General features: G+C 43.9%; 2 protein-coding genes across 6 annotated transcripts; one reads left to right on the forward strand and one right to left on the reverse strand.

Annotated features, from left to right (window-relative positions):
• Nucleotides 1–203: 203 nt before the first annotated feature.
• LOC101066339 (eomesodermin-like) lies at nt 204–5,596 on the reverse strand. Of its 5 annotated transcripts, XM_029839370.1 has the most exons (8): nt 5,514–5,585; nt 4,420–4,453; nt 2,913–3,483; nt 2,662–2,828; nt 2,376–2,497; nt 1,921–2,079; nt 1,737–1,798; nt 204–1,446 (listed from the first exon to the last, which is right to left on the reverse strand). In XM_029839370.1, exons 3-8 carry the CDS (start codon nt 3,431–3,433, stop codon nt 669–671), a joined length of 1,809 nt encoding a protein of 602 aa, XP_029695230.1. In that variant the 5' UTR covers nt 3,434–3,483; nt 4,420–4,453; nt 5,514–5,585; the 3' UTR covers nt 204–668. The 5 variants fall into 5 exon arrangements, with proteins under 5 accessions (XP_029695230.1, XP_003966014.3, XP_011603731.2 ...); XM_003965965.3 differs by lacking the exon at nt 4,420–4,453 and having other exon boundaries at nt 2,674–2,828; nt 5,514–5,596; XM_011605429.2 differs by lacking the exon at nt 4,420–4,453 and having other exon boundaries at nt 5,514–5,596.
• An 8,048-nt stretch (nt 5,597–13,644) lies between these two features.
• Nucleotides 13,645–17,257, forward strand: cmc1 (C-x(9)-C motif containing 1). The gene is made up of 4 exons (XM_003965966.3): nt 13,645–13,775; nt 14,271–14,363; nt 16,778–16,868; nt 16,953–17,257. The coding sequence occupies exons 1-4, from the start codon at nt 13,757–13,759 to the stop codon at nt 17,071–17,073; spliced, it is 324 nt and encodes a 107-aa protein (XP_003966015.1). The 5' UTR covers nt 13,645–13,756; the 3' UTR covers nt 17,074–17,257.
• The last annotated feature ends 11 nt before the right edge of the window (nt 17,258–17,268 follow it).

Raw genomic sequence — 17,268 nt, forward strand, 5'->3', positions numbered from 1 at the left:
ATTTTACAGTACAATCGCATATTGTGGATAGACTTGCAGGTAAACCAAACGACCACTAGATGGAGACATTGTCCACAGACGCGCTTGAAAGTCTCCATTTCGATAATTGGGAAGTCTAAACGTAACTGTGAGATGAACACAATACGTGGCTCACTAATAACGAATGGACACACACACACACACACACACACACACACAATAAATAGAATATGGCTTTTTATTGTCAAATATTCCAACCAAATGTACATTCATATACAGCCTATAATCCTCTTATTTCAGTATTTCAATAAATAATCTTGTAAACATAGAACCTCAGTGTGAGAGCAGATAATGTTTGCAGTTAACACTGTTGGAATGGATCCCGTTAAACAAATGTTTTGGCACTTTCTACATTTCAAATTCACAGGTCCATAAATACAACATGTACAGTCGAGCAGATCTTAACAACAGACAAAATAGATGCTTCGTGTCATCCTTGATGATGATGATCATCATCATATCATGATGACGGCTTGTATTATTTTTAATGGCTTTGACATATGTTCTTAATGCAAAAAAATGAAACAAAACATTTATTCCAAAACACACATTTGAGAGGAACAAAATCTTTTTTTTTTCCCCAATGGCCAAACACCACAATGCTGTCATGAAAAAGCATTCAAGGGTGTTCAAGGGTTTGTGTAGAAGGAATAGTAAGCTGCCATGCCTTTCGAGGAGACGCTTTCTTTACTGTAGGAGCTGCTGTTGGTGACAGTGGAGGCCAAGTCTTCACATTTGATGTCCGTGGGTGAGGTCTCTCTGCTGGGACCGTTCAGAGACAAACGCCTCCGTTTGCACACTGCTGGGTAGGAATCTGCTTTGTCCACAGCTGAAGGCTGTGACTCTGCCCAAGAGGAGATCAGGCCTCCGCTGCCGTTCACCTCCTCTTCCATGTGACCTTTGACTTTGTGGGAGTCCTCGGGGAAACCAGCAGTGGGACTGGGCCGGGGAGACCAGGGCAGACTGGGACCCACCTTCCTCTGATACCCTGCCCTGGAACCCCACCCTGCGGACATTGTGAAAGGGGAGTCCGGGTAGTAGTTGAGAGCGTGAGATGTCTGCACGGACAAGGATTTGATGCCGTACGGTATCAGGGAACCGGAGTAGTCTCCTTCGTATGGTGTGAGATCGAGCTTGCTGCTGGGACAGGTGCCATTTCCTCCTTGCTGCACGGAGGTGACAAACCACCTCTGCGAGGCGCCTTCTTCCGTCTGAGGCGAGAGGAGGCTTCCGGTCTGGGGAACGGCCCGCTCGCCGTTGTAGAAGTGGTTCTGAGGGAGATTGTTGACAAACTGGTCCTGGAAGAGGGGCTGCATGGTGTAGCGGGTGCTTGGGACGATCTGGTGAGCGCGGGGGGAGTCTGTGGGGGAGGGGGTGAGGCGGTCGTGCTCTGAGGTCGTGTACACCCTGAAATGGAAAAAATACGATAGAAGCTTCTAATCAAAGAAAGTGTGTGTGTGTGTGTACACAATGCCCATTCTACTAAAAAAATGGGATCATGTTTGTAAAGTAAATTCTTTTTGATGGGTCCTACAACTTTAAAGGTCTTGGGATGGAGTTTGGGACGTAGTTGGGGAGATGTCACCGCAAAGGTTGCAATATGAGAATGTGCGTGTATGTGTGTGTGTGTGTGGGTGCGTGTGTGGGTGGGTGTGTGCGTGCGTGCGTGCGCGCCTTCAAAACCAACAAATACTCACGAATCGTAATTGTCTCTGAATCCTTTTGCAAATGGATTGTGGTCAATTTTCAGTTGCGTGATCTAAAAAAAAAAGAGCATCGCGCACATGAACCACGTGTGACCTGTCAAATAACACCCCAGCAGTGACGCTATCCTTGTGATTTGCTTTAAATCGGACTTCAAGGGGGTCGTGTGAAGCTTACGTCAGTGTTCTGGTAGGCGGTGACGGCTATAAACTGGGTCTCTGGAAAGGTGAAGCTCTGCGTCTTGGTGTCGCTGCCGACCTCCTCCGCTCCGTCCTCCGTCACCTCCACGATGTGCAGCCGCGGCTGGTACTTGTGCAGCGACTGCATCACGATCATCTGCGCGGAGAAAGCAAACAAACAAACAAAAACATCGGGAAAAATGATTTCGTAATTGTTTTCTCGTCATTTCCTAAACAAGGGGGATTTAAAAAGTGATGCGTTGGCGGGATAACTTTAAAAAATAGAAAATTCCGTGATAATTGTAGGTTATTTGCTGCGCAGAATTTAATCGGGAAAATGTTTTTTTTAATTGATTTTTTTTTTTGCGAGTCATTAAAAAAAACAACCACGTACTGGAGCACCAGAGCGCAATATCCCGCAGCCATTTGAAAGGGTTCTTGGTTCCCACTCACCTGTGAAGTGCTGCTGTTGGTCCCTTTGTTGTTGGTGAGTTTCAGTTTGCTGAAGGAGATCTCCTGTCTCATCCAGTGGGCCCCGGTGTTGGGAGACTCTGGGTGGATGTAGACTTTGTTTCCTGAAACGGACGAGACCATTAAAACCCCCACTTCCATCATCAATATTATTTAAATAATAAACTACACGTATCTGAGTTTTTTTAATAACTAGGATTGCTTTTGTTATTAATTTTTAGAAATCACAGAGGGTATTTTTAAAATGGTTGAAATATGAAGTATTGACCTTTTTGCCTACCTTGGCCGCTGTTGTCCGCCTTCCCACAGGTGACCCATTTGCCCCCCTGGAACCTCCAGTGGTTCGGGTCGGCCAGCACCACCTCCACGAACACGTTGTAGTGCGCCGCCAGGTTGAGACCGGCCATGTTGAAGCTGAGGAACGGGAACATCCGTCTGGAAATTCAAAAGCAAATGTGAAGAAGGGCACAGGAAAGGTGACATTTGTTGTGTGTGGTAGTCCCGGTGCTGCCTCCTCACCGGCCCTGCTTGGTGATGATCATCTCCGTCTGGTGTCGGTGGAACTTGAGCCACAGTGGTCGGTTACAGAGGTAAACCTGTGCGCGCACCCCGGGACCGGAGGTTAAGGTTAGATTGCTGAGACTGGACCCGGAGCCGCTGTAGGGCGGATAGATGCACCCGGGGCTCTGGCCGAACTGGTAGGGGGAACTGAAATGCGTGCGGCCGGTTGCGGAGGGCGAGAAGCCGGCGGGGGACAAGACGGAACCCAGGTGGAGAGAAGAGGAGTAGCGGCCTGCGCCGGGCGCGCTGTACACCGTCCCACTGAGGGTGTAGGGGACGAAGGAGCAGGGGTTCGGGGTTTCTGGGCCCTGTTTGGCCACAGTGGGGGGGATGTAGTACCGCTCCGCGCCCATCTCCTGCTCTGCGTAGCCGCTGTCTGCGGCTGGAGTTTCCGCACCCACGGCTGGAGTCTTGCACCTCTCATCCGCCGTTGCCTTCGTGGGGGGGAAGGTGTTGCTGTCTCCTTCACTGCCCAGCATGTTAGTTTCTCTGTTTCCCAGATTTGCGTTTCTCCTCGTCGCGATCTCCCCTGTGGGAATCGACCAGAGTGCGTTTTAGAGAGAGAGAACAAATCTAAACTTTAGGCACGATTCTAGGTTCTAGGTAAATATTTCCAGTTGTTGAGCCAGGCCTTAAAGCACCAAACTTTGGCCAGGAAAGGGAAAACAGATGCTAATGTTTGTGGAACGTTGAGAATCTTCGGTCGTTAACGAGGTGACTTTAACTATTGAATTTCAGTGTTTCCATCATGGCACATACTTGTCCTCTCTTTTGTTAAACAATTCGTTTCACCGAAACACGGAAAGTGTCCCCAGAAAAGTACAAACAAGAAATAAACTGTTGTTTCAGAAGACGATAATGTGTAAATTAAAAGTCCACAAAGTTTGGTTGTATCAGAATTATTTAGGCTTCTGGTTTAAAGAAAAACACTGAGTAAAAATGACAATTTTTTTTTCCAAATTCGTTTTTGGTTGAGAAATTTAAAAAAAAAAATATTTGGCAGGACAATTTAAATCACATTATTCTTCTTACAGTTGTGAATGCAAGAACGATCATTCTTTTTGACTGCATATAAGTACAATATTGGGGAAAAATTCAACAACTTTGTCCTGGCTCTTGACGAATGGACGGGATTTAATCCTACATTATTCGGAGTAAGTGAATTTGCATATATTCTATTCCGATTCTTCCAGGTCCCAACGGGGATACCCAACGTGAAAAGGGAAAATATCCAATTATTTTTCCGTTTGAAGAAACCTGTGACGCTTCTCAGATCAGACAGTTCAAACACACATGCATAAATAATTTTAAATCCCAAACAAAATATATGACAGAAAATCGAAATACCATTGTTTTGTGTGAAGAAGGTCAAAATTCCGACCAACATAAGCTTACATTTAAAAAAAATCTAAACCCGGCAAAATATTTTTTTTTTTAAATTAAATGCGTAAAAAAATAAACTTACCCCGCAGCTGTCACTCCTGCTTCTTCTTTTGAATCTAATTCAATTCAGGAATCAAGAAAAATCTAAACTATGTGAGGCTGCAAAGCTGATGCCACGACATGATGTGTTTGGGTTGGAGGAGTGAGGCTGAAATAAAGGCTGAACCGGGCGGAGGCGGACTGATCGCAGAGGCACTCCCGCTCCCACCAGCGCGCTCTCCCTGTGGCCGTGACGCACGGGCGGCAGCCTATTATCAGATTCTCAGCTCATCTCCAGGGAAGGGGCAGGGGCATCCTCGGAATCAAGGTGGTTACGGGCGACCCATTTGTGATCTGGCCCGTCACCATTAGGGTTTAGACTGATTCCGTGGAGGGAAAAGCGCGCAGGTTATCGTGATCTGATTGCGCGGTCTGGGTGATTCTGTGTGGAGCCCTCTCCAAATAAACCAGTCCTCCCAATAGGGAGAATATTATCATGTCTTCAGCTTTAAAGTTTAACAAAAAAACAACTTAAACCACATCTGGGGGGGAAAGTGCCCATTATTTCAGGGAAGGTATAGCCACACACGCGCATTTTGAATAAGACTAGACCAGTTTTACTCAAGACTGAAATGCAGCAACAGATTTTAATTAGGACTTCAGCTCCGTTAACTTTAAAAAATTAGGACTGAAAGCAAAACAAAACAGTGGAATCCATCTTGTTGCCCGACTTTCCACCAAGTCAGACAGAATGTCAGATCCAATATACACATCAGTGAAAGGAATCTTTGTCCCACTCTAGTTCAAAGACAGATGAAAACCGACTTTAAATACAGCTGAAACACTGTTAATGGCCAACCTCTTAGCAGCTTTAAGACAAGCTCTTCTCTCAAGATCAGGCGAGGCTTATCTGCTGCGACCGCTCGCTCCGGAGGAGTTTACATGACAAAGGCACAGAAGGGATTAATGAGGCAGGTCAGCACCTCTGAGGTAAACACACCACACATCAAACAAGGCAAAATCAAGTCAGTGGCAAACAGTCTGAAACTGATAGGCTTCACCGCCACTGAGACACCGTTTCAGTGGTTTGCTTATGGCAGACAATTCATCAATATTTCTGGGTTCGGGTGGATTTACCTGGAAAGTTGCCCCCTCTAGCTCCTATGAGGAAATTTATGTGCATTGTGTGATGCATCGCTGACATGTGCGTAACCAAATGATCAGGGCCTGAAATGCTTTCTCTTTCTTTATGAAGCAAATCGACCCCACACGTGATGTGGTGGTGGAGGCCAGGAGTTAGAGGTGAGAAGAATGTATATTCCGCCCCGAGGTTGCAGGCTCTCACCCGCTCACACAAATTTCATAAAAAAAATTCCATTTTCAGCCTCCATCAGAAATATCTTTCCTTCCCAAGACTCAAAAAAAGTGTCTTGCTCAGTATGACCCCGCTAAGGCGCCTGACCTTTACTTTATGTTGTTAATTGCTGTGTTTGACTCTTGTGTCGTTTGCTTTAGTTAGAACTAAATTCAAAGGAGATGTTTGATTTTTTCAGCATCACAAGTGTTAAAAGTTGAATACTGTCAAAAATGTTTGCATTGTGTCTCCATTTGTGTTCTGTAAGATTCATCACGAGTAACACACGAGGAGTTGGATTACCCGCTCTTCTTGACGAAGGCTTTAACACGTTTTTGCTTAAATGAGCTTCCACAGAGAAAATATCCGATTACTGTGTCTCCTAATGCTACTGCTTTTGGATTATGATGCGTTTCTTGGCGAGCCAGATCTTCCCCGTCACGCTCAATGAGCAGCTTTCTCTAGCTGTGCCTGCTTTTTGACACGTCTAAAGGCCTGTTTCTGACATCATGCCACGTTGCCGGTCATCCCTCCTGCAGCGTGCGTGCCGCGCAGGAGGGAAAAAAGCTGGTGACCTGGCCATCGCTGCCCTGCCCTGGGCCACTAGCTCCCTGCTGGCAGCAGAAGGTCTGCTGGTCTGAAGCCATGGCAGGAATTCTGCCCGCCACAGCTTGCCACGTCACAAAAGACACACTGGTCTTGGAGTATTTGCTTTTCTCACATCACCTCGCTAACCTGCAGGAAAAAGGCGCGCCATTGCTAATTAATTTTTAAGTGAAGCTGAATGTTACGCAACCACCGCACAAAAATAGACCTGATGTCTGTGCTTGCCTGATGACACACTGCTTTCTTCCACAGATTCAATTGAAGACAATTTTCTGACAGAAAATTGGAGACGGTGGCATAAATGTCAAGAGCACCTAACTGGTCACCAACGAGAGGATTTTTTTGGAGCAACACCAGCAGCAGAGCTTAAATAAGTGAAGGAGCTCCATTGACCCACATCCTCATATCCCCCTCTGCTTACATTTATGGTTTGGTCCAATATCCTGTTAAGAGTAGCAGCAGGAGTGGACCATCACATTTGGTGCTCAGCGTGGGGGCGGTTGGTGAGCTGTCATGTTCCAGCTATCCCACCGAGATACGCTTCTGCTTCTCTGCAAAGATTTGGTGTTTTCTCATTTGCATTTGCTAATGAGATCCTGTTTGCAAGAGTTTCTGCTGGAAGGAGATCTCTGAATATCTGTGAATGCCGGAGAAGGATGCTGGAGTGTTATTTATCTAACCTTTATTAACCAGTGAACCCCACTGAGACAGAGAGGAGTTGGTGGGAGAGACCTGGTCCAGGCAACGGAAGACATTTCCACATGGTTGATGCTATCATTGTCTCATTTATGCTTTAAGTGTCCCAGTATATGAGCGTGTTCTGGTAGACATCGAATAAGAGACACTATAGCAGAGCAACAGTTGTAACAGCCATGCTGGCAATCAACAAATCCAAAGTACATGTGAGCACATGCGTGCCATTTCACTGATGACCAAGTGTTTGAGGTTGCCCTCATCACCCCGATCACAACTTCACAACGGAGAATCATCCATGGAGCTTTCCCAAGCCAATGTCTCCTAAAGTTTCAAAGTCTGGGGCCAATTAGGGCCTGCTCAGAGCACTTTCTCGTTATCACCCAATCTGTACTGTTAACAAACCCTGCCCATCAATCTGTCATTACTAGCAGCCCCCCGAATACACAAATGCTCTCAGGTCACAGCCATGAACTAGTGTATTGGCAAGACCAAGTTTGGCTGATGCCATGAGGGGCCAGATCCAATGATCTGAAGTACCAAACACACCTTTCATCTCGCTGATGGCGAGACTCCTGACAAATCTGCCCTCATGCTGCAAAGGATAAAATTGAGTTAAAAATTGAGCAGAACAGTGAATAAAAAAGACACAACACCGCTCTCCATGAGTTTTATTTGAATATATATTCAAATTGGGCGACATTTTATGGTATAGAGAAGATAGGTTACCCAGACCCAGATTTGATAGTATAATAACACATCTAAATAACTCTGTAGTGGCAGAAGAGCAAATACAATCTCTGCATTGTTTCAACGAGCGTCCCTTTCTCCACTGGAATGGAAGGAATATTTTTCCTCTTGGAGCCTCGAGGCAGGACCCTGAGCATTATTTTTATCCTCATATTGGGGAAAACTGCTGACTGTGGTATCACATTATGATTAACAATTTAACTATGATCCTCTTCTTTCCCATTGTTATTCCACAGATAAGACGCTGTAAGAGTGAAATGCCAGTGGCGGCATGTAAGCTTCATTAGATTCATTGATTGATTTATTGTTTTCCATGGTTGTAATCACTTTCCCCAAGGTAATTTGTAAGCTCTTTATAGTTCAGAGGTATAAGCCTGAGAGGTAATTAATCGGCTTTGTTCGGATGCTAGAAATGCTCGTCTGATTTGGTTACTGCCAACGAAAGACCAAAACTAAGCAGGTATGCAGACATGATATAATTACAGCATGTGTGGGTGTTTTCTGGGATCTCTCCAGTCATACACACTCTAATTTCCTTTACTTTAATTTTCTCATCAAATTAGGATTTTCTCTTGTTTTGCAGGATACATTAAATTGGTGAAAGGCGCACATCCGGCATTAAAAGTTGTTTTTCCAATTTAAAAAGATACTACAGTCACCAAGGAACAAAATCCAACAGAAAAGTAGTATACAGATGACTTATCACTCTGTATTCTGACTCGATTCGGCTCCTGGCGAAGGTTGATGTGACACACTTGTGTCCCCTTCCCCATTTTTACAAAAGCAGGGTATCAATAATTAAATAAAATCTCATAGTGTCTGGTCTTTGTTGGCTAATTGAAGTCCTGTCATGTTTTAATTGGCTTTCTGATGGTATGTGAATTGGAAGGGCTGTTTGTGGGTTAAGTGCATCTTAATCAGAGCTTTAATCTAGTCATTAACAGAGAAACATGAGGTGTTGAGAGGAGTGGAGAGAGGATGATAATTGAGAGTTTGCCTCTCTGCTCCCTATGCTGTGTGTGTGTGTGTATGTGTGTGTGTCTGTGTGTGTAGGTGAGAGAGTCGCTAAGGTAGTGATCCACATGCAACAATATAAAGTCATATTCTAGCTAATGTGCACGTGAATTTCTAGTACTGTAGAAAGGAATAAAACCTTTGTTTCTTATGCACTAATAAACAAGCACTGGTCCCCTGTGATCACGCTCCAGGACCACGAAGTAACACAGGTAACACGCTACGGTGATGTCCAGTGAAAATATTTGACGCAGCATTTTAATCTCTTAGATAATATTTGTATTTGGATGAAATACATATACCAGCACTGACAGTAAAAATAGATTGTTATTGTCTCCAGAAGACAACTCCTCCATACCCAACCCATTCCTCAGCTGTCACATTCTCACTGAGTTTTTCTCACTGTATATTTTAACACCTATCCCCGGTGTGAGGCCTGTGTTCTTCCTAACCCCCACACTTGCCTCCTCCCGCTCTCTCTCTCTCTCACACACACACACACACACACACACACACACACGTTTACACACACCGAAATCATCATTGAATCGACGAGTTTATATTGAATAAACATGCTGCTTTTAGAGAGGATGCTGATTTGCATTATCCTTTGCAAGGTGTACTTTTCACAATTTTTATGTCGCTTGCTATAGATTTACACACACACCTCCTCATCCTATAAAAGCCCCGTTAACTGCTCAAACTCAGGGGAAGTCCTCAGCCCTGTGAAAAGAGTCTTTCCAAAAAATAGATGTAAATACATTTGCCTCAGGATATTGGGTTATTTAGGTTTATGTGTTTTTCTAGTAAGCCATAGCAGCTGGAGTAATGGTACATTGGTGATTGTGATAATAGTCCAGCAGGATCTGAATTGGACGAGGTCACAATGTGAGAATTTATTTGTGAGTGTTCTGTGTAATAGGTCCAACCTGACTTTACCTCTTCTCCTCACACTCACTTCCCCCCTGCAAAAGTGTGAAAACATTTACACCGGCCATTTACAGCACAAGGTTACACTTCCTCTCTCTCTTTCTCTGTATCTCTCTCTCCCTCTCTCACCTACACACACACACACACACACACACACACACACACACACACACACACACACAGACAGCATTTGCCTCTGTTAATTAAATGAAAGAACAAAGCGTGAATGAAAGCTGTATAATGTGAGACCAGATGCAAACACCTGCATCCTCTGCATGATTCTAGTAGAGCCTGCAAACGGTCCGGCTGAGAGACCAAAGACATAATGGTGTCTGGGCAGTGCTTTTGTACGCGGCAAAGTCACAAATGTGCTTTTTAGCCGAGTGCACACAAACAGGCTCTCCCCGTTTCTTGCACACACAGGAACTGGCACGAGCGGGCGCTGTCACTTATGTGATCTTATAAAAACTTGTCTTTTATCCTTAAAAAAAACTATCGATCTTGTGCTCTGCCTTCTCTACATGATGGGTTTTTCCACTATTGTCATAATGGAGAGCCTCCTCTGCCATTTCTTCAGCCTATTATTCATTTGTTGTAATTATAGACGAAAACCTAAAAGACACCCCCCCCACCCTTTTTTTCTTTTCTTTTCTCCATCCTACCTATCTGTCTATGCCCTGTCTGCATTCAGAGGAGCTCTCACCGCTGCATTCTTATTAGGGACCTGTTTGAAAGGCTCCCGCAGCATGTGGTGTCCTCTGACCATCCGCTACAGCTGTTTTTTTGTACACCTTAACAAGCCGAGCAAGCATGGATAGCTTTTCAACAGGTACAAACTTTTCCTTTTAGATAATTAACTGCATTCAGGCACTCGGCATAGTGTAGGCAACGTGGGCTCAGGTGACCGAGGATCAGATCCTGGGGGGGGGGCAGAGAAAAGGAAGAGAATAAACTTGAATGAAAGACAAGATGTTCTCTTTGGTGTTGTACGGTGCTAGTGGATTCTGCACCATCAAACTACTATTCAAATGGTGCAGCCTCATTTCTGCTCATCTTTTCATCAAGCCAGACGCAGTAATGAAGGCGAACTCTGGCCATTGTGGAGTAGTCATGGGTTTTCTGCCTTAACGAATGGAAGAAACACAGGATGGGCGCACCCCGTTCCTGTTTGCTTTGCCCGAAAAAGCCCCAGGATGCCTCCTAAAGAAGGCCTCCTCCATCCATTGCAGCCTCATCTCTTGTTAAAGGGGGACATCAAGCAAAGGCAGAGGGGAAAAGTAATTTTCTTCTTCCAACTCTCCATTTTTTGGTGGGTTTCTTCCACTTTTTCCTGTGTACTTTCATAAAGCTTATAATTATCTCACAAGAGTCTCTCGAGTGAGAACGAATGAGGTCTTTGTACCCCTCTCTCTTCAGCCCTCTCCTGTTTCTAGGAAGAAGAAAGTCATATTAACATTTGATCCTCTCTTTTTACAGATGCAGCGAGAAAGACAGATGTGCCTCCTTAAAAAAAATCAGTAACTTTATTGTAGAAATGTGTATTCTGACACAGAGAAGAAGAGGCAGAGGCAAATAATACTGATGTTGGGAGACCAAATTACCAATTAGTGACTTTGCCAGACATATTAGCCAATTTTCTGTCTGATCAGCACAAAAGAATGACACCCTGGCAGCATTTATAAGGTCAAACTCTTCTCCCTTCGCTGCACCTCTGTTCATTTACCCCTCCCTCATTCCCTCTGACCTCCCCATTCCCAAATCTTCTGACTGATTACTCCTAATGTAATTTTAATTAAAAACGGTGGTGTCAAAGGGTTTAGCCTGCCTGAGAAGCGAGTGCAGATTGCAGCTCAGTGGCAGACCCCTTCACTTGCTTGAGAGGAAATGCATCCTGACATAATTCACATGATGCCAAATGACTAGAGCCAGATTAAAAAAAAGACATTTGGCCAAATGTGAGTGTATAACTTTAGTGAATACAGGTGAGTGATTAGAAATCATTTGTGGTATCTTTTAGGTGGTAATAGTTAATGTGAATTAATTTAATTAAACGTGTTCTTTTTTCATGTTCTGCCCACAAAGAAAGAAAGAAAGTGTGACTTTTATTAGCTATTGACTTTAAGGAAACATTGTGTCTCGTATTGTCTTTTCATAGGTGGCACGTAGGATGTTTTGAGCAACTAATTTTTAAAAAAAAATCAGTTTTATATTTAATAATTGCCACTGTTAAATTTCACAGTGGTGACCTGTGGAAGGTGCCCCACAGCAGAGGCCTGGATGAAGTTTTGTAATCTCCCCGCCCAAACCGTTGGATTATCTGCTCTCCGGCGACCCTGAAGAGGCTTCCTGTGGCTCAGGTTTACACACGCTCTCAAATCTCATCCTCGCACCCATCTGCTAGCCCAGCAACATCTTGGATGAAACCAAGGAGACTGCTCCTCCTCATGGTGGGCAAGAGTGACATAGAGCAATCCTTAATGACCCACACTTGTTAGGAAGGACAAATGATTGAGTATTGAAGATGTGTGTTTAATGCCGTTTTGGCATATTGCACATTTAAAAGCAAGCAACATCATGGCATCGGTGACCCTTGAACATTCTCTGACAGGCAGTCAGGGAACAGTCGGAAGGGCTGGTGGATGGCCCTGAGTAGTGAGGCATATCGTAAAAGGGTTTAACTTTGCTAACCTCCTTCTGCCAGGTCTATGAAGCCCCACTGTTTGGGTAGTTTTGGATCAATGTTGGGAGCCTGTGGCCCTGCCATATTAACCAGCATGCTACCAAAGGTACTGAGGAGTTTCCACAATGAAGCCAACTGGGCTACAAACATACTTCATGTGATTTTTACGATATTTAATAGGTGTAATTTTGTATGATTGTAAACTACACACATCTTCAAAAACTGACTTTATTTATTTTCCACAAACACTGTGGTTAGAGGACATTTTAAACTCCTACCATTGCATTTATGGATGCTCACATTCTGTCACGCTTTCAAAAGATATTAAAACCTCATATTTGGTTCAGTAGTTGTGCAGTCATTCGCATAAGCTCCACTTGGCCCTGTTGTGAAAATCTGGCTAGGGCTGCAGTTTGGAGAGATTTGCAAATATTGAAAAATCAGCAAAGGCCCACCTGGTGTCAGGAGGGATGGAAACACAAATGTGGGCTGTCTGGGGGATGTTTGGATGACTTGATGCTCTGTGTGTCCATCTGTCTGGATGAAAACTGCACAGTGCGCACAGGTGATAGACTGGTCGTAAAAAGAAGTCATTGTTTGTCTTCTTTGGTTTGTTGAAAGGAAAAAAAACTGCTCCCCTGTAAAAATTGATAGTTTCTTCAGTATTGCAAAATACAGACAGCCGTGAGAATGCAAGATTGAAAGTAAAGTGATTCACGGTATCTCCTCTGTTGGTGGTGTGAGTGGGTGAGTGTGAGTGCATGGGCTTTGTGTTCTGGATGAGGTATAAAGCATGTGGTGGTTTACAGTTTACGTATAGTCTAGATTCTAATGTGACGCATTCAAAGGTGTTTGTATCTCTGACTGCACATGTGGCTTTGAGTGAGCAGTGTTTTTCAGACAACCCTTCGAACTCACAAGTGACATTGGTTAGGCTCACAAAGTGCAGTCTTCAATGTTCATTTGAGATTCAGTGACAGGATATTTTAAACATTTGTATATGACTTGTATATTGCTCTGTAGGTCCAAATATTTATGTAATCTAGTAATTACATCCTTATGTATTTCTTATGCTAATATGTTAGTTTTGCGTGTCATTCTTAATTTACAGCTCATTTGTATGCTGTGTAAAGATGGTTCAACTGAGCCAGTAAAGCAATTAACTAATCCCAAATCAGATGTGAATATTAACATCTTGTTTCAGCACAGCGTTTATTGTGCCGGCCTTCCAGCCACCGCGCGGTTCTGGGAAATGTAGTTTTCCTCCTGTTCTACGTCAGCGGAAGTATTTTGAGCGAACGCAGCGTGGGTCACATTGGCGTATTTTATAACGTTTTGAGGAAGTCTCTTGCAATGGAGGCAGCTAACGCAGGTATCAAACATCTCCGCTCTTGTTTTTCGCGATTTTTGTCTTACGTCATTAGCAAACCATGTTCCGCTTCATACATTTATAATAACATTCTCTGCTATTAGCCCTCCCTACGTTAATCGGAGCTAATGTTACATATATATGACATGCTCCATTATCTTTAGGTATGTGCCCTTGGCGAGGTTCATTTTGTAAGCACAATAACATTATATGAAATGTAACGTCCTCATAATCTGTAATATTTCGAGCACGTTTAGAAATTAGAAGTGCCTGTTATAGTATATTCGTCGTCGTTGCAAATCAGACGACAAAGGTGTCTCAAATGGACATTAACATCTATTTGATTCCAAACACTGTACATCATTGTGTTGTACTATAATACTTGGCCTGATGAAAATCAATTAGTTATATTCAACTAAATGACTATATTAGAGACACCAGCAGGAACCCATGCTGATGCTGATCATTGTTGTGTTTTCTTTTGCTGCTGTCCTATAGAAGAGCCCAAACTTCGGCATGTGGAGACAGATGTCCTCATCCCAAAGTTGATGAGAGAGAAGGCAAAGGAGCGTTGTGCAGAAAAAGTCGAAGGTGTGTCCATGTGATTCTTGCATTTGCATGCAGAAATTCCATATCTGGCCACATGTACTGTATTGCATGCACCATTACCTCAGCAACAGCAGGGATTTACACACAGTAAGGCAAAATGGATATTCAAAATCAAATCAAATCAATCTTTATTTACTGTATATAGCGTCTTATACAATCAAAATTGTTTCAAGGCGCTTTCCAGAATCCCAGGGCCTGACCCCAGACAAGCAACAGTGGCAAGGAAAAACTCCCCTTTAACAGGAAGAAACCTTGAGCAGGACCAGGCTCATGTAGGGGGACCCTCCTGCTGATGGCCGGCTGGGTAAAGAGAGAGGAGAAGGGGGAGGACAGGTAGAAGATAGGATAGGTAGGAGAGGAGAGGAGAGGGGAGGTAGAGGAGAGGAGAAGGAGAAGGAGGAGGAGGGGAAAGAGGAGAGGAGAGGAAAAGGAGAAGGAGAGGAGAGGAGAGGGAGAGGAGAGGCACAGAAACACACACAAAAGCGGGGCCGGAGGTCATTATGCAGCTCCGAGGGCGGCGATACCTGTAAATAAATAGAGTGGGGGGGAGATGCAGAAAAAAATGAATGAAGTGATTTTTTTTTAAATAAGTATTTACGCCATCGTTAGCACTATCTCAATGGTGCCGTTGGGCATTGTTACCCTGTGGGTAGAGGTGCAGCAGCAATGACTGCAGGAGGACAAAAAAGAGCAACGGTCAAATATTAAAGTGACTCCGGTTTAACAGCAAATAACCATAAAGTTAAAGTTAAAAGGAGACTCTAAATTGGCCAGAATATGGCTATACCTGACGTTACACGTTGCTGTTGTGGAAAACTCTGCAGCTCTGCGCTTGCCTTCTGCAGCAACACATTAGCCACATTCTGAAAACCTTGTATGTTTTCTCTAGAGTGGATGCTACCCTGTATAAGCTGTTGCATTAATGTGGGAATGGGGGGAGTGCACAGGCACCCCGAGATGATCGACAGACAGTGGCTGTGTGGGTGTGGAACGTGGAACCTGACCCTGAAATCGCTAGTTTCAGGTCCCACTCTTTTTCACACCTTCACAGGGCGCGCTCTTATTTCCTTTCATATGTTGTCATCTACGCGTGTTTTCTTGCACCACCTCACCAGACAGGCCTCCAAACAAACAACGGTTGTGCTTTCTGGACTTTGTTCTTAAAGTAGAAAAAGGTGTCCCCGCGCGAGTCTCTGTAGCTTCAGTTTTTTGTTTCCCCATATAATTCTGATACTTTCGCAAACCCAGAATATGAAAAAAACCACATGCTCACTTTTAAACTGGCATTGCAATGCTCAACCCCACCATCCAAAACACAATATATTTATCTGTGTGGTTTAGAACATTGCTGGTAATATGGACATAGTTTTTTCTGCTTTATAATTTAGAAAAGGCAAATAAAACATTTAAATAGGAAGGTAGTGCCTTGTGTGAAATAAACCTCGGGCAGATTTGGGGGGTGCTATGATCAGAAATGCAACCTTGTGGAGCCCCTCGGTACCCTGGGACGGAGCTGAGGCGCTTGCTGATTAGATTAGTCGCACTGTTGTGCTTCTCTAAATTGGTTTTGCCTTCGTTTGTTTTGTTTTTTCACACTTCCACACTGATGAAAGTGTCTGTGTGATAACCATACTGATGCTTGCTGATAAAGGTAATTATGATGTGATTTGTATGAAAGAGGATGTGGCAGGGTGGCCTTTTAATTGAATCTGTGACAAGGAGCTTGCTAACTAGGTGAAGACTCACTGGCCAACACCTTGTTTACAGTGGTGACGTTGCACACTTAAGAAAACTGTTAACCGGCCCGGCTTTTTTGACCTCTTTGCCAAGACTGTTACATTTAATGTAATTTTTCTGAGTCAAAAGTAAATGTTGTACTGACACAATGAGAAAAATAATTGAAATTCTCAATTTTATAATGAATTAAAACTGTAGTACCTATTGTTTCAAAGGAGCCTTGAGTCCTAGTCTGGTCTTGTTATAGATTCAGCTTGAGCAGCCTCATCGTCTGGCCCATATCGGATTGCCAGTCTCAAATCCAGTGCTGTTATGCTTTGCATGGATGTGTGTGTTTGAAAACATTGTTACTTCCTTGAGAGGGACACTATTTGCTGTCAAATGGACCATTGTCATCATTCATCTGCATTTCCCAAAAAGCCTCAGAACCAGTATTAATGGGTCAGTAGCAGGACAAGCTTTTAAGAAGTGAGACCTCCGGTAGAGGTTATTAAGGCTATTTTGTCTTTAAGGAAACGCCAGTTAAAAGATTGGTTGAAACCATGAATTACTGGTGTTTTCTTTTGGTGTAGAGCAACACTCATCTCGACGAGACGGTGGCTGCTCCTGCTCCTGAAAAATCATTTTCCTTACATGCGGAACATGCTTTTCTTCTTCAGCTTTCACCCACTGCTGTAAAGAGTCTGGCTTCTTGATGGCCTTTAAGTGTCGTGAGGAGAACGGCGTAATGAAGGAGTGCCTGACAGCACAGTGAGTGTTGTCTCACCTCATCAACCTCCAGAAGCACAAATTGCAACAGCTCCTCATAATGTGATTATCTTTGTCATCCAATAGCTACAAAGATCCGTCGTTCTTTGAGGAGTGTAAGCAGGAGTACATTAAAGAGAAGCTGGAGTTTGAGAGGACAGGGATTCCAACGAAGAGCCGGAAACAAAAACTCCCAACCAGCATGTAACAGACTGGACGATCAGAAAACCTGCCTTTTTTGATGTGAAATGGGAGGGATGAGGATATCTGACCTGTACATCCTGGATCTGTGCTCATCTGACGGGAACAACTGGACTGTAATCCTAATGAGTTTCTCCATCATTTTTGTAGTAAACCATGTGGACATTGTAAATAAAAGAAATTAAGTATCAGTGGCTGAGTC

This window comes from Takifugu rubripes, chromosome 7, assembly GCF_901000725.2.
Source record: "Takifugu rubripes chromosome 7, fTakRub1.2, whole genome shotgun sequence".
Taxonomy (NCBI): Eukaryota; Metazoa; Chordata; class Actinopteri; order Tetraodontiformes; family Tetraodontidae; genus Takifugu; species Takifugu rubripes.